Source organism: Dendrobates tinctorius, unplaced genomic scaffold (genome assembly GCF_039654945.1).
Source record: "Dendrobates tinctorius isolate UK_male_01 unplaced genomic scaffold, ASM3965494v1 ptg000066l, whole genome shotgun sequence".
Classification (NCBI taxonomy): domain Eukaryota; kingdom Metazoa; phylum Chordata; class Amphibia; order Anura; family Dendrobatidae; genus Dendrobates; species Dendrobates tinctorius.
The window spans coordinates 2,203,877-2,225,749 of NW_027361734.1; the positions used below are offsets into that span (position 1 = coordinate 2,203,877).

Genomic DNA, 21,873 nt, shown 5'->3' on the forward strand with positions numbered 1-21,873 from the left:
TCACGTTTGGAGAGTCCCTGATGTACCTAAACAGTGGAAACCCCCCACAAATGACACCATTTTGGAAACTAGACCCCCTAAGGAACTTATCTAGATGTGTGGTGAGAACTTTGAACCCCCATGGGCTTCACAGAAGTTTATAACATAAAGCCATACAATTAAAAAATCATATTTTTTCCACAAAAATGATCTTTTCACCCTCAATTCTTATTTTTCCAAGGGTAACAGGACCCTAAAAGTTATTGTGCAATTTGTCCTGAGTACGCTGATACCCCACATGTGAGGGTAAACCACTATTTGGGCGCATGGCAGAGCTCGGAAGGGAAGCAGCGCCATTTGACGTTTTTGGCTGGAATTGAGATCGGACACCATGTCACATTTGGAAAACCCCTGATGTACCAAAACAGTGGAAGCCCCCCACAAATGACACCATTTTGGAAACTAGACCCCCTAAGGAACTTATCTAGATGTGTGGTGAGAACTTTGAACCCCCATGGGCTTCACAGAAGTTTATAACATAAAGCCATACAATTAAAAAATCATATTTTTTCCACAAAAATGATCTTTTCACCCTCAATTCTTATTTTTCCAAGGGTAACAGGACCATAAAAGTTATTGTGCAATTTGTTCTGAGTACGCTGATACCCCACATGTGGGGGTAAACCACTATTTGGGCGCATGGCAGAGCTCGGAAGGGAAGCAGCGCCATTTGACGTTTTTGGCTGGAATTGAGATCGGACACCATGTCGCGTTTGGAAAACTCCTGATGTACCAAAACAGTGGAAACCCCCCACAAATGACACCATTTTGGAAACTAGACCCCCTAAGGAACTTATCTAGATGTGTGGTGAGCACTTTGACCCCCCCAGTGCTTCACAGAAGTTTATAATGCCCGGGCGTGAAAATAAATAATTCGTATTTTTTCCACAAACATGATCTTTTAGTCACCATTTTTTTATTTTCCCAAGGGTAACAGGAGAAATTGGACCCCAAAACTTGTTGTCCAATTTGTCCTGAGTATGCTGATACCCCATATGTGGGAGAAAACTACTGTATGGGCACACGTCGGGGCTCGGAAGGGAAGTAGTGACGTTTTGGAATGCAGACTTTGATGGAATGGTCTGCGGGTGTCATGTTGCCTTTGGAGAGCCCCTAATGTACCTAAACAGTGGAAACCCCCCACAAATGACACCATTTTGTAAACTAGACCCCCCAAGGAACTTATCTAGATGTGTGGTGAGCACTTTGACCCCCCAGTGCTTCACAGAAGTTTATAACGCCCGGGCGTGAAAATAAAAAATTCGTATTTTTTCCACAAACATGATCTTTTAGTCACCATTTTTTTATTTTCCCAAGGGTACCAGGAGAAATTGGACCCCAAAAGTTGTTGTCCAATTTGTCCTGAGTATGCTGATACCTCATATGTGGGAGAAAACTACTGTATGGGCACACGTCGGGGCTCGGAAGGGAAGTAGTGACGTTTTGGAATGCAGACTTTGATGGAATGGTCTGCGGGTGTCATGTTGCCTTTGGAAAGCCCCTAATGTACCTAAACAGTGGAAACCCCCCACAAATGACCCCATTTTGAAAACTAGACCCACTAAGGAACTTATCTAGATGTGAGGTGAGCACTTTGAACCCCCAAGGGCTTCACTGAAGTTTATAATGCCAGGGCATGAAAATAAAAAAATCGTATTTTTTCCAGAAACATGATCAATTAGTCCCCAATTTTTTCATTTTCCCAAGGGTAACAGGAGAAATTGGACCCCCAAAAGTTGTTGTCCAATTTGGCCTGAGTACGCTGACACCCCATATGTGGGAGAAAACTACTGTATGGACACACGTCGGGGCTCGGAAGGGAAGCAGTGACGTTTTGGAATGCAGACTTTGATGGAATGGTCTGCGGGTGTCATGTGCGTTTGGAGAGCCCCTGATGTACCTAAACTATTGAAACTCCCCACAAGTGACCCCATTTTGGACACTAGACCCCCCACGGAACTTATTTAGATGTGTGGTGAGCACTTTGAACCCCCAAGTGCTTCACAGAAGTTTATAACACTCGGACGTGAAAATAAAAAAATCATTTTTTTCCACAAAAATGATATTTTTGCCCCCAATTTTTTATTTTCCTAAGGGTAACAGGAGAAATTGGACCCCAAAAATTGTTTTGCAATTTGTCCTGAGTAGGCTGATACCCTACATGTGGGGGTAAAACACTGTTTGGGCGCATGGCAGAGCTTGGAAGGGAAGGAGCACCATTTGACTTTTTCAACTCAGAATTGGCTGGAATTGAGATCAGACGCCATGTTGCATTTGGAGAGCCCATGATGTGCCCAAACAGTGGAAACCCCCAATTATAACTCCAACCCTAACCCCAACACACCCCTAACCCTAATCTGAGCCCTAACCCTAGCCCTAACCCTAACCCTAGCCCTAACCCTAGCCCTAACCCTAGCCCTAACCCTAAGGCTGTGTGCACACGCTGCAGATTTTGCTGCGGTTCCGCAGCGGTTTTGGCTGCTGCGGACCCGCAGCAGTTTCTGCTGCGGTGTACAGTACCATGATTCCCTATGGGAATCAAAAACCGCAGTGCAGACGGTGCGGAATTTTCCACGCGGATTATCTGCGGTTTTCAATCCGCAGAAAGAATTGACATGTCAATTCTTTCTGCGGATTCTCCTGCGGTTTGCCATCTCCTCTATTGAGGAGATGAAAAACCGCAGGACAAAACCGCAGAGCAATCCGCAGGTAAAACCGCAGGTCTTTTGACCTGCGGATTTTACAAAATCCGCGCGGATGAATCCGCACCTAATCCGCAGCGTGTGCACACAGCCTTACCCTAACGGGAAAATGGAGATAAATACTTTTTTTTTAATTTTATTATTTTTCCCTACCTAAGGGGGTGATATCGGGGGGTTTGATTTACTATTTATGGCGGTTTTTATATTTGGCAGCTGTCATACGCTAAAAGACGCTTTTTATTGTAAAATAGTTTTTGCATCACCACATTTTGAGAGCTATAATTTTTCCGTATTTTGACCCACTGAGTCATGTGAGGTCTTATTTTTTGCGGGACGAGTTGACGTTTTTATTGGTACCATTTTTGGGCACATGACATTTTTTGATCGCTTTTTATTCCTATTTTTGGGACGCAGAATGAACAAAAACCAGCATTTCATGAATTTCTTTTGGGGGGGTGCGTTTACACTGTTCCGCGTGCGGTAAAATTGATAAAGCGGTTTTATTCTTTGGGTCAGTACGGTTACAGCGATACCTCATTTAGGTCGTTTTTTTATGTTTTTGTCGGTTTTATGCAATGAAAACTATTTTATATAAAAAATAATTATTTTTGCATCGCTTTATTCTGCGAGCTATAACTTTTTTAATTTTTCGCTGATGATGCTGTGTGGCGGCTCGTTTTTTGTGGGACAAGATGACGTTTTCAGCGGTACCATGGATATTTATATGCGTCTTTTTGATCGCGCGTTATTACACTTTTTGTTTGGCGGTATGATAATAAATCATTATTTTTTGCTTCGTTTTTTATTTTTATTTTTTAAGGGGTTCGCTAAAGGGGTTAACTAATGGGACAGGTTTATAGGGCGGGTCATTACGGACGCGGCGATACCTAATATGTGTACTTTTATTGTTTTTTTTTTTATTATTTCCAAAAAATGGATTTATTGGGGGAATATTTTTTTTTTTTTCTAATTTATTTGGCGATTTTTTTTTAATTATTTTAACACTTTTTTTATTTTTTTTTTAACTTTATTAAATATTCCCAGGTGGGACATCACTGTCCTGTGACAGATCGCTGATCTGTCACATCACAGATCACTGTGACAGATCAGCGATCTGACACAGGCACTGCAAAAGGCTTCCTCATGCCTGCGCTTTGCAGGCACTGAGGAAGCCAGCTTCCTCAGGCCCCCGAAGGCCCCCGTCGCCATCTTGGATTCGGGGGCCTGGAGGAAAGGAGCCCCCCGCAGCAGCGCTGCACATTGCGCTGCCGTGGGGGGCTCAGGGAAGCACGGAGGGAGCCCCCTCCCTGCCGATGCTTCCCTTTAACCCCCGGTACACCGCGATCATGTTTGATCGCGGTGTGCAAGGGGTTAACATGTCGGGGGCGGTCCGTGACTGCCCCTGACACATTGTGCCGGGTGTCAGCTGTGATAATCAGCTGACACCTGGCCGCGATCAGCGGCGCTCACCATGTGGGCGCCGCTGATCGCGGTAGACGTACTATCCCGTCCACGGTCATACGGGCCCGGGTACCGTGGACGGGATAGTACGTCGGATGTCAGGAAGGGGTTAAAGTCCTAGAAAGCCATTTAGAAATGTATACAGTTTACATTGTGAAATCTGGTGACAGATCTGCAGATGACGAATACTCTCTAATCTGCACTGCATTTCTTGTAAAACATCACTAACATACATAGTACTGTACTTTCTCTATGATATCTGTTGAGAACATTAAGACAACTCTTATTTAAAAAACAAATACCGTATTTTTCGCATTATAAGACGCACTTTTTTCCCCCCAAATTTGAGGGGAAAATGGGGGTGCATCTTATAATGCAATACAAAGTCCAGGTGTAACCTGTGGAAACGCCTTTGCAGCGCAAAACAATCGTTTTTGCTATCTCCTTTTTGCACCCGTTCTCCCGCTGATATGCTTTTATAATAAAGCCTTGACTACACCACCCGGTGAGTGCCGTTCTTTTCTACTATTTTTTGCATCTTATAATGCGTATATACCTTACCGCTACAGTTGCTGCAGACTGGGATGAGGGGGTGTCCGGCGGTCCTACGGGGGTGTCCAGCACTGTGGGGGTGTCCGGCGGTGCTATCCGGTGCTGCCGGGGCTCTGCAGACATTTTATGAAATTCCATGGTTTCCTGTGGGGTGGACTCCGGGAAAATGACCGCCGGGGGCGGCGCATCCGCAGATGGAGATCTTGGTGCCGAGATCTCCATCTGCGCATGCGCCATCCACGGCAGCCACTTTCCCGGAGTCCACCGCACAGGAAACCATGGAACTTCCGGGGCTCTAGCCTTTCGCAAAATGTCGGCAGAGCCCTGACAGCACCGGAGCCACCCACAGCAGCACCGGGCAGCACCACTGGGCACCGCAGCAGCACCGCCAGGCACCCACAGCATCAGATATACCCACAGCTGCACCAGACACCTGCAATGGCATGCCGCACATCAGAACACCCCCTCATCCCAGCCTGCAGCATCACCACACTCCTGCCTCCTCCAGCAGCAACCCTGGGACCCCGCTTCACTGCAGCCACCACCCCCGGTAAGCAATAAGACACATGGATTATAAGAAGCACCACCATTTTATTAAAAAAAAAAAATCCTATTTTTCTCCTCAAAATTTCGGGTGTGTCTTATTATCCAGAGCGTCTTATAATCCAAAAAATACAGTAAGTCTTATAAAGTTTCTACACGTCTACATTATAAATGCAGAAAGATGTTCTTACGGCGGGTGTCTTCTGGGGTGACACTTTTACAAATATTTTCGAAGAATAGTTTCTTGCAGCAGAATCCTGAAACTCATGGTTTTGTGAAGATCCAGTAAGTGGCTTCCCAAATTCTAGAAAAAGAATGCAACTCTATATGTATATTATACAGCAAAACAGCATTTTCCAGTATTTGGGCTAGATTAACAGACACTACACATGGACAGATGTGGCGTTCTTTTTGAAAGAATCTTTTCTATTATTTCTAAACACTATTTTTCGGTGATTCTTTTGTATCCCCGTTCATACTGCACCCAAACACACAAATAATACACCATTTGAAAGGTAAACTTGCCCCCTTCAGCAAGAAAATAGCCAAACAAACCACACATCCACAATTTGATCATAAAATACAGTTTAAACATTAATTTTCATAAACCTGCAGTAAGGAAAAATTACCTGCAGGTGGCACCTCAACCGGAAAACATTTTTTGCCCTCTACTTATCAAAACAATTTATTGTATTACCAATCCACATATATAAAATACTTGTCTGTGTTCATCAGCTCATGAAATACATTTACATTTGACCAGCTTGCTTTTTCTGAAATGTATGCGCCCCCGACGACCAATGTGCGAAAATTTCACCCGGGCCAAGCTAGTCTATTCTAATTCTATTCTAATCCTGAATAGCCGCTTATCATTAAACTGAACACTATGGTCTCAGACATCCCTGATTGTCCTCACATGCAAAAAATGGTCCAAGTTTTTTTTCATCCGATTTTCAGTAGTGCTTGGTCCGAGTTTTAGTTTTTATCATCAGTGTTTCATCAGTGATTTTTCACATATGTAAAAACAAATAAACTGCAAAGTTTCTCTTATTCATTATAATGTTAATCATGGACATGGACTGTATACTGAAGCCATCCCTGAATTTCACGGACCCTTAGACTTATATGGGTAATTTTGATCCGTGACTCCGATTTTCACTCTAGTACTGGAGTACAAAATCTGTCTGATTTTATTTTTGCACATCTGAAGATTAACGCAAGACTTTTTGAAGGATCATATATGACTTTTTGCTCTAAAACACTACTAAAAAAAAATCATCCAAACAAAAAAAGAGAATCCTTGATTCCATTCAAAAGTCGTCAACTCACACGTTTTTGAATAATTTGGCAGAAAAAATGGCAAGGAATACCACGGGACAAAAAAAAAGAAAAAGCACTTAAAAAATGCAAATTATTAATCAGGGATTTAGTGATCTGATTATTGTCAAAAGGTACTCCTAACAAGTTGGAATCGCAGAACACCCTTAAAACAAACTAACCAGTTGCAGATTTTGCTGTGCCAGAACTCTCTATAGACACTGCTGGTTCTATCAGGCCAAGATATTCTTTTACCAACACTCTTAACTTGCTATAGGCTTCATCTAAATCGTCTGTAAAAAAAAAAAAAAAAAACAGATAAAGCAGATTATTTTTACATTCTTACAAACATTGAAGAAATTCATTACCTTAATAAACGGTACCACGTGACCCCTCGGTTGGAAGAGAGCTGCTGGCGCCGGTGCCCGGAACAAGATGCAGTGTCACCAACTCACCAAAGGTGCGCAGGAAGGTAAGTATGTGTGCTGGAAGCTGACGGCTGCGGCTGGCACTGTGCGCTATAACACAGGCTTTAGCCACGCCGGCTCCTGGCTGTGTGACCCGCAGCTCCGCTGCCACTCCCCCGCAGGCTCCTGTCTCTTACCCGCTGTTCCGCCGCTCCCTGCCGGCTCCTGTCTCTTACCCGTTGTTCTCCCGCCGACTTTCTCGGATCGTGACTCGTGTATAAGTCGAGGGGTCATTTTCAGCACAAAAAAATGGGCTGAAAAATTCAGCTTATACATGAGTATATACGGTATGTGTCAGACATTGGCCATAAATTTACAGAGCAAGCAAAGTAAAGCTGCATATTTATAAAGTTACTAAGTATTCAAGTAAAAATCATATACAGTGTGTAAGGAAAGTATTCAGACCCCATTAAATTTTTCACTCTGTTTCATTGCAGCCATTTGGTAAATTCAAAAAAGATCATTTTTTCCCATTAATGTACACTCTGCACCCCATATTGACTGAAAAAAAAAACAAATGTAGAAATTTTTGCAAATTTATTAAAAAAGAAAAACTGAAATATCACATAGTCATAACTATTCAGATCCTTTGCTCAGTATTTAGTAGAATCACCCTTTGGAGTTAGCATAGCCATGAGTCTTCTTGGGAATGATGCAACAAGTTTTTTACAACTGCATTTGGCGATCCTCTGCCATTCTTCCTTGCAGATCCTCTTGAGTTCCATCAGGTTGGATTGTGAACGTTGGTGGACAGCCATTTTCAGGTCTCTCCAGAGATGCTCAATTGGGTTTAGGTCAGGGCTCTGGCTGGGCCAGTCAAGAATGGTCACAGAGTTGTTCTGAAGCCACTTGTTTGTTATTTCAGCTGTGTGCTTAAGGTCATTGTCTTGTTAGAAAGTGAACCTTCGGCCAAGTCTGAGGTCCAGAGCACTCTGGAAGAGATTTTCATCCAGGATATCTCTGTACTTAGCTGCATTCATGTTTTCTTCAATTGCAACCAGTCATCCTGTCCCTGCAGCTAAAAAAACACCCCCATAGCATGATGCTGCCACCACCATGTTTCACTGTTGGGATTGTATTGGGCAGGTGATGGGCAGTGCCTGGTTTTCTCCACACATACTGCTTAGAATTATCACCAGAAAGTTCTATCTTTGTTTCATCAGACCAGAGAATCTTATTTATCATAGTCTGGAAGTCCTTCATGTGTTTATTAGTAAACTCTATACGGGCTTTCATATGTCTGGCACTGAGGAGAGGCTTCCGTCGGGCCTCTCTGCCATAAAGGCCCAACTGGTGGAGGGCTGCAGTGATATTTGACTCTGTGGAACATTCTCCCATCTCCCTACTGCATCTGTGGATCTTGGGGATCTTCTTTACCTCTCTCTCCAAGTCTCTTCTCCCAGGATTGCTCAGTTTGGCTGGATGGTCATGTCTAGGAGGACTTCTGGAGGTCTTCTGCAGAAATTCTTTTGTAACCTTGGCCAGATCTGTGCCTTGCCACAATTCTGTCTCTGAGCTCATTGGCCATTTCCTTTGACCTCATGATTCTCATTTGGTCTGACATGCACTTTGAGCTGTGCAGTCTTATATATACAGGTGTGTGCCTTTACAAATCAAGTCCTATCAGTTTAATTAAACACAGCTGGACTCCAATGAAGAAGTAGAACCATCTAAAGGAGGATCACAAGGAAATGGACAGCAAGTGACTTAAATATGAGTGTCTGAGCAAAGGGTCTGAATACATATGACAGTGTGATATTTCAATTTTTATTTTTTACTACATTTGCAAAAATTTCTACATTTCGTTTTTTTTCCGTTAACATATGGGTGCAGAATGTACATTAATGAGAAAAAAAAATAACTTTTTTGGATTTACCAAATGACTGCAATGAAACAAAGAGTGAAAAATTTAAAGGGGTATGAATACTTTCCGTACCCACTGTATATATAAACTGTGATAGAGTGTGAAGTATGGGCAAACACTATACCAGTAGCTGATTTTGTCATACATGAATTAGTAATTTTTCTTCTTTTCCTCTAGTCATTTGATAGGGAAAAAGACTAATAAAATGACACACAGAAATAAGAACTAAAAATTGTAAAAGGTGCCACATGATTCTTAAATAGGCTCAACATAACATTGCTCCTTACCAATATTAATAATGGCATCAAAGAAGCCAGGGTGATCTTGGTGTATATTCATGTACATATCAACTCTGGACACTGCAACATCTATTTCAGGTCTAGAGAACAAGCCCTTTCTTCTCAACCAGCCTTCATACTTCTCCTTGTTCATTGGCAAAAGCAAAATACAGCGTGGTTCAAAATAAGAATTCTTCAAACTCCTAACACCCTAAAGACAAAAAGACAATTCACAAACAAGATAAGAAGGTGCATAAAATAATAAAAATCTGCTCTGAAAGTCTGCAGTTGGCGCTGTAGTTGGACATACCTCGATTTCCAAGTGCGTGCAGCAGGCAAGACCTTCTCTCGCAACAGATTCTACAGCCTCTCTACTCAGTCCATAGTAGTGTCCACTGTATTTCATGGTTAGGAGAAACTGACCCTAAAATAAGAGGAGATGTGAGACAACACACAATACGCTTGGCTCTTGGATAGCAACAAATGCCACATTTAGCAGGTTTGTAAAATCCAGTACATTGGCCCTTTGGTGTGTAGAGACACAAGTGACCATGTGAGATATCCAAGACCCTCGGAGATGCACTGCTTTGAAGTGTATATTAATACTTGATATTTTCTTACAGAGCAAGTCATTTCATCAAACGTCTCCGGCGTGACAAAATGGTAATCAAATCGCTTTTCTTCTCCAAAGTACGGATTTCTAGTTGTATGACAGGGCCTGAAATGTAAAGAAATAATAATACTGCTAATCTGAATGACAAATTACCCATAAAAATACATATAGCTATTATGCAGATTGATCATTATTAGTGTTGAGCGATACCGTCCGATACTTAAAAGTATCGGATCGGAATGGATCGGCCGATCTAAAAAAAATATCGGGTATCGCCGATTCCGATACCGGAAGTCCCATTCAAGTCTATGGGACTTCCGGTATCGGAATAAGAAAAACCCTATTTTTGCCTTGTACAGCCTCTCTGGGGTCTGTACGGGCCTTTCGGGGGGCTGTGCGGCCTGCCGGTGGTCTGTGCAGGCTCCGGGGGTCTGTGCCGACTGCCCGGGGGGTCGGTGCCGACTGCCCGGGGGGGCTGTGCCGGCCTGCCGGTGGTCTGTGCAGGCATCGTCCGATGGGACTACAAGTCCCATCGGGCGATGCCTGCTACCATGACAGTGATTGACACATTAGCCAATGATGGGACAGTAGTAGTCCCATCATCCGGCTAATGTGTTGAATGTAAAAAAAAAAAAAAATACATGCTACATACTACATACATGCTACATACATACTAAATACATAATACATATATACTACATGCATGCAACATACATACAACATATATACTACATGCATGCAACATGCATACTACATATATACTACATGTAACATACATACTACATATATACTACATGCAACATACATGCTACATACTACATACATGCTACATACATAATACATATACTACATGCATGCAACATACATACAACATATATACTACATGCATGCAACATACATACTACATATATACTACATGTAACATACATACTACATATATACTACATGCTACATACATGCAACATACATACTACATACATGCTACATACTACATGCATACTACATACATACTACATACATGCTACATACTACATGCATGCAACATACATATATACTACATACAATACATACATATAGACATACAGTACATATAACATAGAGTACATACTCACCGTCACTTGTCACTTTGATCCCCAAAGCCATTGTCGCCTGAGGAATAAATATCAAAATAAAAAAACACCAATATACTTACCCCGATCCGCAGAAGTCCACGAGGGTCCCACGTCGATCTTGCGTGGAGAACAGCTGATGCTACCGTTCTCTACCAGCTCCAGGAATACAATGACGGAAGGTAGGTATCCTTCCGCACTGTATTCCTCCACCACTGTAAAAAAAAGTCCCTAGTCTCACTTTATGCCATTGCTGCGTGAGAAAGTTCCCACGCTTTTGCCATAAAGTGAGACTAGGGACTTTTTTTTTCAGTGGTGGAGGAATACAGTGCGGAAGGATACCTACCTTCCGTCATTGTATTCCTGGAGCTGGTAGAGAATGGTAGCATCAGCTGATGCTGCTGTTCTCCACGCAAGATCGACGTGGGACCCTCGTGGACTTCTGCGGATCGGGGTAAGTATATTGGTGGTTTTTTATTTGATATTTATTCCTCAGGCGACAATGGCTTCGGGGATCAAAGTGACAAGTGACGGTGAGTATGTACTCTATGTTATATGTACTGTATGTCTATATGTATGTATTGTATGTAGTGTTGAGCATTCCGGTACTGCAAATATCGGGTATCGGCCGATATTCGCTGTATCGGAATTCCGATACCGAGTACCGATATTTTTACAATATCGGATATCGTAATCGGAAGTTCCCATAATGCAAAGAGCCACTGCTGTGGCTCTGATTGGCTGCCGAAATGACGTCATCATGATGCGCAGTCTGTGCGCATCATGATGCGCCGTTAGTTCGGGCCTTCCGGAGGGGGGGGTCTATGCCGACTGCCCGGGGTTCTGTACCGGCCTGCCGGGGGTCTGTGCCGACTGCCCGGGGGTCTGAGCGGACAGCCGGGGGTCCGTACCGGCCTCCCGGTGGTCTGTGCCGACTGCCCGGGGATCTGTACCGGCCTGCCGGGGGGCTGTGCCGGCCTGCCGGTGGTCTGTACCGACTGTCCGGGGGTCTGAGAAGGCTGCGGGGGTCTGTGCAGGATCGTCCAATGGGACTACAAGTCCCATCGGGCGATGCCTGCTACCATGACGGTGACTGACACATTAGCCAATGATGGGACAGTACTAGTCCCATCATCCGGCTAATGTGTTGAATGTACAAAAAAAAAAAAAATCCCTACTACATACATGCTACATACATACTACATGCTACATACATATTACATGCTACATACATGCTACATACATGCTACATACATACTACATACAAGCTACATACATGCAACATATATACTACATGCTACATACATGCTACATACATGCAACGTACATACATACTGCATATATACCACATGCATGCAACATGCATACTACATATATACCGGGGGTCTGTTCCGACTGTCCGAGGGTCTGTACCGGCCTGCCGGGGGGCTGTGCTGGCCTGCCGGTGGTCTGTACCGACTGTCCGGGGGTCTGAGCGGCCTGCCGGGGGGCTGTGCCGGCCTGCCGGTGGTCTGTACCGACTGTCCGGGGGTCTGAGCGGACTGCCGGGAGTCTGTACCGGCCTACCGGGGAGCTGTGCTGGCCTGCCGGGGGGCTGTGCCGGCCTGCCGGTGGTCTGTACCGACTGTCCGGGGGTCTGAGCGGACTGCCCGGGGGTCTGTTCGGACTGCCGGGGGTCTGTACCGGCCTACCGGGGGGCTGTGCTGGCCTTCCAGGGGTCTGTGCCGACTGCCCGGGGGTCTGTGCCGACTGCCGGGGAGCTGTGCTGGCCTGCCGGGGGGCTGTGCCGGCCTGCCGGTGGTCTGTACCGACTGTCCGGGGGTCTGAGCGGACTGCCGGGGGTCTGTACCGGCCTACCGGGGAGCTGTGCTGGCCTGCCGGGGGGCTGTGCCGGCCTGCCGGTGGTCTGTACCGACTGTCCGGGGGTCTGAGCGGACTGCCGGGGGTCTGTACCGGCCTACCGGGGAGCTGTGCTGGCCTGCCGGGGGCTGTGCCGGCCTGCCGGGGGGGCTGTGCCGACTGTCCGGGGGTCTGTGCCGACTGCCCGGGGGTCTGTGCCGACTGCCGGGGGTCTGTACCGGCCTACCGGGGGGCTGTGCTGGCCTTCCAGGGGTCTGTGCCGACTGCCCGGGGGTCTGTGCCGACTGCCGGGGGTCTGTACCGGCCTACCGGGGAGCTGTGCTGGCCTGCCGGGGGGCTGTGCCGACTGTCCGGGGGGCTGTGCCGACTGTCCGGGGGGCTGTGCCGACTGCCCGGGGGTCTGTACCGGCCTACCGGGGGGCTGTGCTGGCCTGCCGGGGGGCTGTGCCGACTGTCCGGGGTTCTGAGCAGGCTGCGGGGGCCTGTGCAGGATCGTCCGATGGGACTACAAGTCCCATCGGGCGATGCCTGCTTCCATGACGGCGATTGACACATTAGCCAATGATGGGACAGAAGTAGTCCCATCATCCGACTAATGTGTTGAATGTACAAAAAAAAAAAAAAAAAATCCCTACTACATACAGTACATGCTACATACATACTACATGCTACATACATGCTACATACATACTACATACAAGCTACATACATGCAACATATATACTACATACATACTACATGCTACATACATGCAACATACATACATACTGCATATATACCACATGCATGCAACATACATACATACTGCATATATACCACATGCATGCAACATGCATACTACATATATACCACATATATACTACATGCATGCAACATGCATACTACATATATACCGGGGGTCTGTGCTGACTGTCCAAGGGTCTGTACCGGCCTGCCGGGGGGCTGTGCCGGCCTGCCGGTGGTCTGTACCGACTGTCCGGGGGTCTGAGCGGACTGCCGGGGGTCTATACCGGCCTGCCGGGGGGCCGTGCCGGCCTGCCGGTGGTCTGTGCCGACTGCCCGGGGGTTTGTGCGGACTGCCGTGGGTCTGTACCGGCCTGCCGGGGGGCTGTGCCGACTGTCCGGGGGTCTGTGCAGGCTGCAGGGGTCTGTACCGGCCTGCCGGGGGGCTGTGCCGGCCTGCCGGTGGTCTGTACCGACTGTCCGGGGGTCTGAGCCGACTGCCGGGTGTCTGTACCGGCCTGCCGGGGGGCTGTGCCGGCCTGCCGGGGGGCTGTGCCGGCCTGCCGGGGGGCTGTGCCGACTGTCCGGGGATCTGGGCAGGCTGCGGGGGTCTGTACCGGCCTGCCGGGGGGCTGTGCCGGCCTGCCAGTGGTCTGTACCGACTGTCCGGGGGTCTGAGCCGACTGCCGGGTGTCTGTACCGGCCTGCCGGGGGGCTGTGCCGGCCTGCCGGGGGGCTGTGCTGGCCTGCCGGGGGGCTGTGCCGACTGCCCAGGGGGATGTACCGGCCTTCCGGGGGGCTGTGCCGACTGCCCGGGGGTTTGTGCCGACTGCCCGGGGGTCTGTGCGGACTGCCGTGGGTCTGTACCGGCCTGCCGGTGGTCTGTACCGACTGTCCGTGGGCCTGAGCGGCCTGCCGGGGGTCTGTACCGGCCCGCTGGTGGTCTGTACCGGCCTGCCGGGGGGCTGTGCAGGTTGCGGGGGTCTGTGCAGGCATCGTCCCATCGGGCGATGCCTGCTACCATGACGGTGATTGACACATTAGCCAATGATGGGACAGTAGTAGTCCCATCATCCGGCCTATGTGTTGAATGTAAAAAAAAAAAAAATACATACTACATACATACTACATGCTACATACATACTACATACATACTACATGCTACATACATACTACATACATACTACATGCTACATACAACATATATACTACATGCATGCAACATACATACATACTGCATATATACCACATGCATGCAACATGCATACTACATATATACCACATATATACTACATGCATGCATACTACATATATACCACATATACTGTGCCGACTGCCCGGGGGGCTGTACCAGCCTTCCGGGGGGCTGTGCTGGCCTGCCGGTGGTCTGTGCCGACTGCCCGGGGGTCTGTGCGGACTGCCGTGGGGCTGTACCGGCCTGCCGGGGGGCTGTACCGGCCTGCCGGGGGGCTGTGCCGACTGCCTGGGGGTCTGTACCTGCCTTCCGGGGGGCTGTGCCGGCCTGCCGGTGATCTGTGCCGACTGCCGTGGGTCTGTACCGGCCTGCCGGTGGTCTGTGCCGACTGCCCGGGGTCTGTGCCGACTGCCCAGGGGATCTTTGCGGACTGCCGTGGGTCTGTACCGGCCTGCCGGTGGTCTGTGCCGACTGCCCGGGGGTCTGTGCCGACTGCCGTGGGTCTGTACCGGCCTGCCAGGGGGCTGTGCTGGCCTGCCGGTGGTCTGTACCGACTGTCCGGGGGTCTGAGCGGCCTGCCGGGGGTCTGTACTGGCCTGCCGGGGGTCTGTACCGGCCTGCCGGGGGGCTGTGCTGGCCTGCCGGTGGTCTATACCGACTGTCCGGGGGTTTGAGCAGGCTGCGGGGGTCTGTGCAGGATCGTCCGATGGGACTACAAGTCCCATCGGGCGATGCCTGCTACCATGATGGTGATTGACACATTAGCCAATGATGGGACAGTAGTATTCCCATCATCCGGCCTATGTGTTGAATGTAAAAAAAAATAAAAATACATACTACATGCTACATACATGCTACATACATACTACATGCATGCAACATACATGCATACTACATGAAACATGCATGCAACATACATATATACTACATATATACTACATGCATGCAACATGCATACTACATATATACTACATGCATGCAACATGCATACTACATATATACTATATATACTACATGTAACATACATGCATGTGGTATATATGCAGTATGTATGTTGCATGTATGTAGCATGTATGTAGCATGTAGTATGTATGTAGTATATATGTTGCATGTATGTAGCTTGTATGTAGTATGTATGTAGCATGTAGTATGTATGTAGCATGTATGTAGCATGTAGTATGTATGTAGCAGGGATTTTTTTTTTTTTGTACATTCAACACATTAGCCGGATGATGGGACTACTACTGTCCCATCATTGGCTAATGTGTCAATCACCGTCATGGTAGCAGTCATCGCCCGATGGGACTTGTAGTCCCATCGGACAATCCTGCACAGACCCCCGTAGCCTGCTCAGACCCCCGGACAGTCGGTATAGACCACCGGCAGGCCAGCACAGCCCCCCGGCAGGCCGGTACAGACCCCCGGCAGGCCAGTACAGACCCCCGGCAGGCCGCTCAGACCCCCAGACAGTCGGTACAGACCACCGGCAGGCCAGCACAGCCCCCCGGCAGGCCGGTACAGACCCACGGCAGTCCGCAAAGACCCCCGGGCAGTCGGCACAGACCCCCGGGCAGTCGGCACAGACCCCCGGGCAGTCGGCACAGACCCCCGGCAGGCCAGCACAGCCCCTCGGCAGGCTGGTACAGAGCCACGGCAGTCCGCACAGACCCCCGGGCAGTCGGCACAGACCACCGGCAGGCCGGCACAGCCCCCCGGAAGGCCGGTACAGACCCCCGGGCAGTCGGCACAGCCCCCCCGGCAGGCCGGTACAGACCCAAGGCAGTCCGCACAGACCCCCGGGCAGTCGGCACAAACCCCCGGGGCAGTCGGCACAGACCACCGGCAGGCCGGTACAGACCCCCGCAGCCTGCACAGACCCCCGGACAGTCGGTACAGACCACCGGCAGGCCGGCACAGCCCCCGGCAGTCGGTACAGACCACCCGCAGGCCGGCACAGCCCCCCGGCAGGCCGGTACAGACGCCCGGGCAGTCGGTACAGAGCCCCGGCAGTCCGCACAGACCTCCGGAAGGTCCGTACACCCCCCCGAGAGGCTGTACAAGGAGAGAAAAGGGTTTTTCTTATTCCGATACCGGAAGTCCCATTCATGGGACTTCCGGTATCGGAATCGGCGATACTTTTTTCGTATCGGGCCGATACCATCAGATCCGATATTTTAGGGTATCGGATGGTATCGCGCAACACTAATTGTATGTAGTATATATGTATGTTGCATGCATGTAGTATATATGCAGTATATATGTAGTATGCATGTTGCATGCATGTGGTATATATGTAGTATGTATGTTGCATGCATGTAGTGTATGTATGTAGTATGTATGTAGCATGTATGTAGTATGTATGTAGTATGCATGTAGTATGTAGCATGTATGTAGTATGCATGTAGTGCGTATGTTGCATGTATGTAGTATGTATGTTGCATGTAGTATATATGTAGTATGTATGTTGCATTTAGTATATATGTAGTATGTATGTTACATGTAGTATATATGTAGTATGCATGTTGTATGTATGTAGCATGTAAATTTTTTATTTTTTTTACATTCAACACATTAGCCGGATGATGGGACTACTACTGTCCCATCATTGGCTAATGTGTCAATCACTGTCATGGTAGCAGGCATCGCCCGATGGGACTTGTAGTCCCATCGGACGATGCCTGCACAAACCACCGGCAGGCCGGCACAGCCCCCCCCCGGGCAGTCGGCACAGACCCCCCGGCAGGCCGCACAGACCCCCGGAGCCTGCACAGACCACCGGCAGGCTGGCACAGCCCCCCGGAGCCTGCACAGACCACCGGCAGGCCGGCACAGCCCCCCGGAGCCTGCACAGACCACCGGCAGGCCGGCACAGCCCCCCGGCAGGCCGGTAGACCCCCAGGCAGTCGGCACAGACCCCCGGAGCCTGCACAGACCCCCCGGCAGGCCGGTACAGACCTCCGGAGCCTGCACAGACCACCGGCAGGCCGGCACAGCCCCCCGGCAGGCCGGTAGACCCCCAGGCAGTCGGCACAGACCCCCTGGAGCCTGCACAGACCACCGGCAGGCCGGTACAGACCCCCGGACGGTCAGCACAGCCCCCCCGAAGGCCCGAACTGACGGCGCATCATGATGCGCACAGACAGCGCATCATGATGACGTCATTTCGGCAGCCAATCAGAGCCACAAAAGTGGCTCATTGCATTTTGGACTTCCGATTCCGGTATCCGATACGAAAAAAGTATCGGTACTCGGTATCGGAATTCCGATACGGCAAATATCGGCCGATACCCGATACTTGCGGTATCGGAAAGCTCAACACTAATCATTATACATATACACAGTATAGCCACAATTTTTGACTTGTACTAAATAGTTTGGTTGCCTCTTTCAAAATAAACAGCATTGTTGTGCGGCTATATTTTACCCACTGGTGAACAAAACTAGATTTTAGAGAGGGCTCCGACGACGTGCAATTCAAGAAATTTAGTCTTTCTTGTAAATCAACAGCAAATTAAATAAAACACATAATCCCCAGTTATTTTACTCTACTTCAAAGTGTATTTTCAAAGCTGCAGTTCAAATAAGCAATAAAGCCCCCCATACGTATCAGACCAACGTCTGATACGTAATATTGCCTTGTTGAATTCAAGTATATTATGGAGAATATATGCAACTAAATTTAAATGATGCCATGCGCCTGCAATTTTTTTCAATTGGTTGGAATTATGTGTACAAGATTTGAGAAGGTCCTTATAGCCAAGGTGGTGCTGGTAGCTGTTATCTAAACTGTCACTGCAATATTTCCTTTGAATTTGACTTGTAATGAACTGCAATTCCATGCTGTCACAGATCCATTCCTAGTGATCCGGCATCACTTAAGTTGGGAAACCACTTTAACAGGGAAGTACAATCATTGCCAAAAGTTTTGAGATTGACACAAATTTTGGTTTTTACAGAGTTTGCCATTTCAGTGTTTTTCGATCTTTTAGTCAATTGCTTTTATGGTCATTGAAGTACAATTATCATTATTTTAGACATTTATTGACAAATGCAAAACTCAATATTTACTGTGTTGATCCTTATCTTTCAAGACTTATCCAACATACCAGGTCAAACTGTAGATCAGTTTCTGGCCCAAACCCTGATTGATGACATAACATTCTTGTCTAATTAGTGTCTGGAGTTTTCATGGTTTCTAAGGTTTTGTTTGTTCACTCGCTTTTTGAGAGCTGACCACAGGTTCCCAATGGAATTGAGACAGAGTTTACTGGTCATAGACCCACAATGTAATTGTTTTGTTCACCGAACCACTTAGTTATCACTTTTGCCTTGTGACATGGTACTCCATCATGTTGGAAAAAGCACTCATCAACACCAAATTGTCCCTAGATCATCAGGAGAAGTTTCTCTTGGAGAATGTATAGATACCATTCTTTATTCATAGCAGTGCTCAGAGGGAAAATTGTGAGTGATCCCACTGCCTTGGATGAAAAGCAACCCCACATGAATGGTCTCAGGAGGTTTTACTGTTGCTATGGCACAGAACTCATGGTAGTACTCACTTTTTATTCATTGCACAATCTTTCTTCCAGGTTCCTCTAAAAGTCTAAAGGGGCTTCATTACAGAAAAAAAACTTTGCACTACTCCGTGTACATTCCTGCAGAATGTCAGTCTGTCCACCAGGCCTGTCTCCAAAAGCCTACACCTCACTGAGCGTGCGGATGAACTGACCTACCTGCTGCCATTCCTGAGCAAGCTCTGCCCGCACTGTTGTTGAACTCATACTTTAACTGAATCCTTTTTAGGAGATGGTTCTGGAGCTTTCTGGACTTTTCTGATCACCCTGAAGCCATCTTCACAGCAACTGAACCTCTCTCTTTGAATGAGTTTTTTGTCCCGTCTTAGGCTACAAGTCTGCAGTCACTCTACATGACTGCAGACTTGTTAATGCTGTGAAACCAGGTATGTGTAAGCCGAAATATACAGGTTACCATTACACATAGATCAACTACAGGATATTCCTATATGAGTGTGCTGAATTACAGCATCAAGCATCAGTATACTCTTTCAAGTAAAAACTCATAAATGTCTTTTAAACATAAAAACTGTAATAATTGTAAGCAGGTGCTATTTATGGTCTAAAATCAGTGTGCTATACATTGCCCTGAGCCGCATGTGTCAGACTATGGTCAAAATTAAAACAAGATGGCACATATGGATCTTATCATATTTCAAAGTGAACTTTAAAACCAAGCATCCTTAATGGTTCATAAGCGAGAGGCTAAATCGGTCATTCTTAAATCTTCAAGCATGGTTTTGGTGTAGTCTTGATTCTGTTAAAATACAATACTTTTAAATTACTCCACCTAAATTAATGATTCTTCAATTGATTTTACAGCTTATCCCCATATTTTTCTACTTTTTCTGAATTTAAAGTCAGAATATGAAATGTCATGTACTGATCGTGCTTTCACAGCTCTGTTAACAGGGCCAATGAATATGATGTATCAAACAAACTGTACTTGAAGAGTATATATACATACGTGCACACATATACACTGCAAAAAATGGGAACACTAAAACAACACAATGTAACTCCAAGTCAATCATCCCTAGAGGTACTGTTCAGTAGCAAGAGGCGGTGTCTACAACCCACAGAAGTTGCTCAGGTAGTGCAGCTCATCCAGGATGGCACATCAATGCAAGCTGTGGCAAGAAGGGTTGTGTGTGTCTGTCAGTACAGTGTCCAAAGCATGAAGCAGATACCAGGAGACAAGCCAGTACACCAGGAGACTTGGAGGGGGCCCAGGAGGGCAACAACTCAGCAGCAAAACCACTACCTCCTCCTTTGTGCAAGGAGGAACAAGAGGAGCAGTACCAGAGCCCTGTAAAATGACCTCCAGCAGGCTACTAACATACATGTGTCTGCTCATACGGTCAGAAACAGACTCCTTGAGGGTGGTATGAGGGCCCGACTCCCACAAGTGCGTGTTGAGCTTACAGTCCAACATCCTGCAGGGCGATTGGAATGTTCCAGAAAACACCAAGATTGGCAGATTCAACATTGGTGCCCTGTGCTCTTCACGGATGAGAGCAGTTCACAATGAGCACATATGACAGACGTGACAGAGTCCGGAGACGCCTTGGAGAACGTTTTGCTGCCTGCAACATCCTCCAGCATGACCAGTCTGGCAGGGGGTCAGTAATGGTGTGGGGAGGCATTTCTTTGGCGGGCTGCACAACCCTCTAAGTGCTAGCCAGAGGTACCCCAACTGCCATTAGGAAGCGGAATGAGATCCTCAGACACATTCTGAGACCATATGCAGGTGCAGTGGGCGCTGGCTTCTTTCTGATGCATGACAATTCTATGCTTCATGTGGCTGAAGTGTGTCGGAAGTTCCTGCATGATGAAGGCATTGATGCAATGGAGAGACCTTCCTGTTCCCCAGACCTGAATCTAATTGAGCACATCTGGGACATCATGTCTAGTTCCATCCACCAATGCCACGTTGCACCACAGACTATCCAGGTGTTGACTGATGCTTTATTCCAAGTTTGGGAGTAGATCCCTCAGGAGAACATCCGTTGTCTCATCAGGACCTAAGCGTTGCAGGGAGGTCATACAGGCATGTGGAGGCCACACACACTACTGAGCATCATTTGCTTGTCTTGAGGCATTTCTATTGAAGTTGGATCAGCTTGTAATTTGATTTTCCACATTGATTTTGAGTATCATTCCAAACCCAGTCCATCATGGGATATTAATTTTGATTTACATTGATAATTTATTTACATTTATTTGTATTTTAGGCAAAAGAAAAAGTCTTTTGTTTTTTTCATTTTACAAATTACAAGAAAGAAAATTGGCAGATGCAAAAGTTTGGGCAGCCTTTGAGATTTGTGTGCTCAGATAATTTTGACCAAGGTTTCAGACCTTAATTTTAGGTTTATGTCTTGTTAACCATCATCGTTAGGAAAGGCCAGGTGCTGCAAATTTCCCAGCTTTATAAAAACCCAGCCTCATCTAACGCTGTGCCAACAAACAGCAGCCATGGGTTATTCTAAGCAGCTGCCTATCACTCTGAAAATGAAAATGGTGGAGGCCTACAAAGATAGCAAAGAGTTGCACTTTCCTCAGTTTGAAATGTA

At 47.3% G+C, this 21,873-nt stretch overlaps 1 protein-coding gene across 1 annotated transcript in view; it reads right to left on the reverse strand.

The window, feature by feature from the left end:
* LRGUK (leucine rich repeats and guanylate kinase domain containing) overlaps nucleotides 1–21,873 on the reverse strand; it is a 103,617-nt gene that overhangs the window by 9,464 nt on the left and 72,280 nt on the right. The window contains exons 13-17 of the mRNA XM_073580981.1: nucleotides 9,845–9,941; nucleotides 9,534–9,647; nucleotides 9,233–9,434; nucleotides 6,797–6,907; nucleotides 5,489–5,601 (exon numbers count right to left, since the gene is read on the reverse strand). Coding sequence (XP_073437082.1) covers nucleotides 5,489–5,601; nucleotides 6,797–6,907; nucleotides 9,233–9,434; nucleotides 9,534–9,647; nucleotides 9,845–9,941 — 637 coding nt within the window. The remainder of the gene's footprint in view (nucleotides 1–5,488; nucleotides 5,602–6,796; nucleotides 6,908–9,232; nucleotides 9,435–9,533; nucleotides 9,648–9,844; nucleotides 9,942–21,873) is intronic.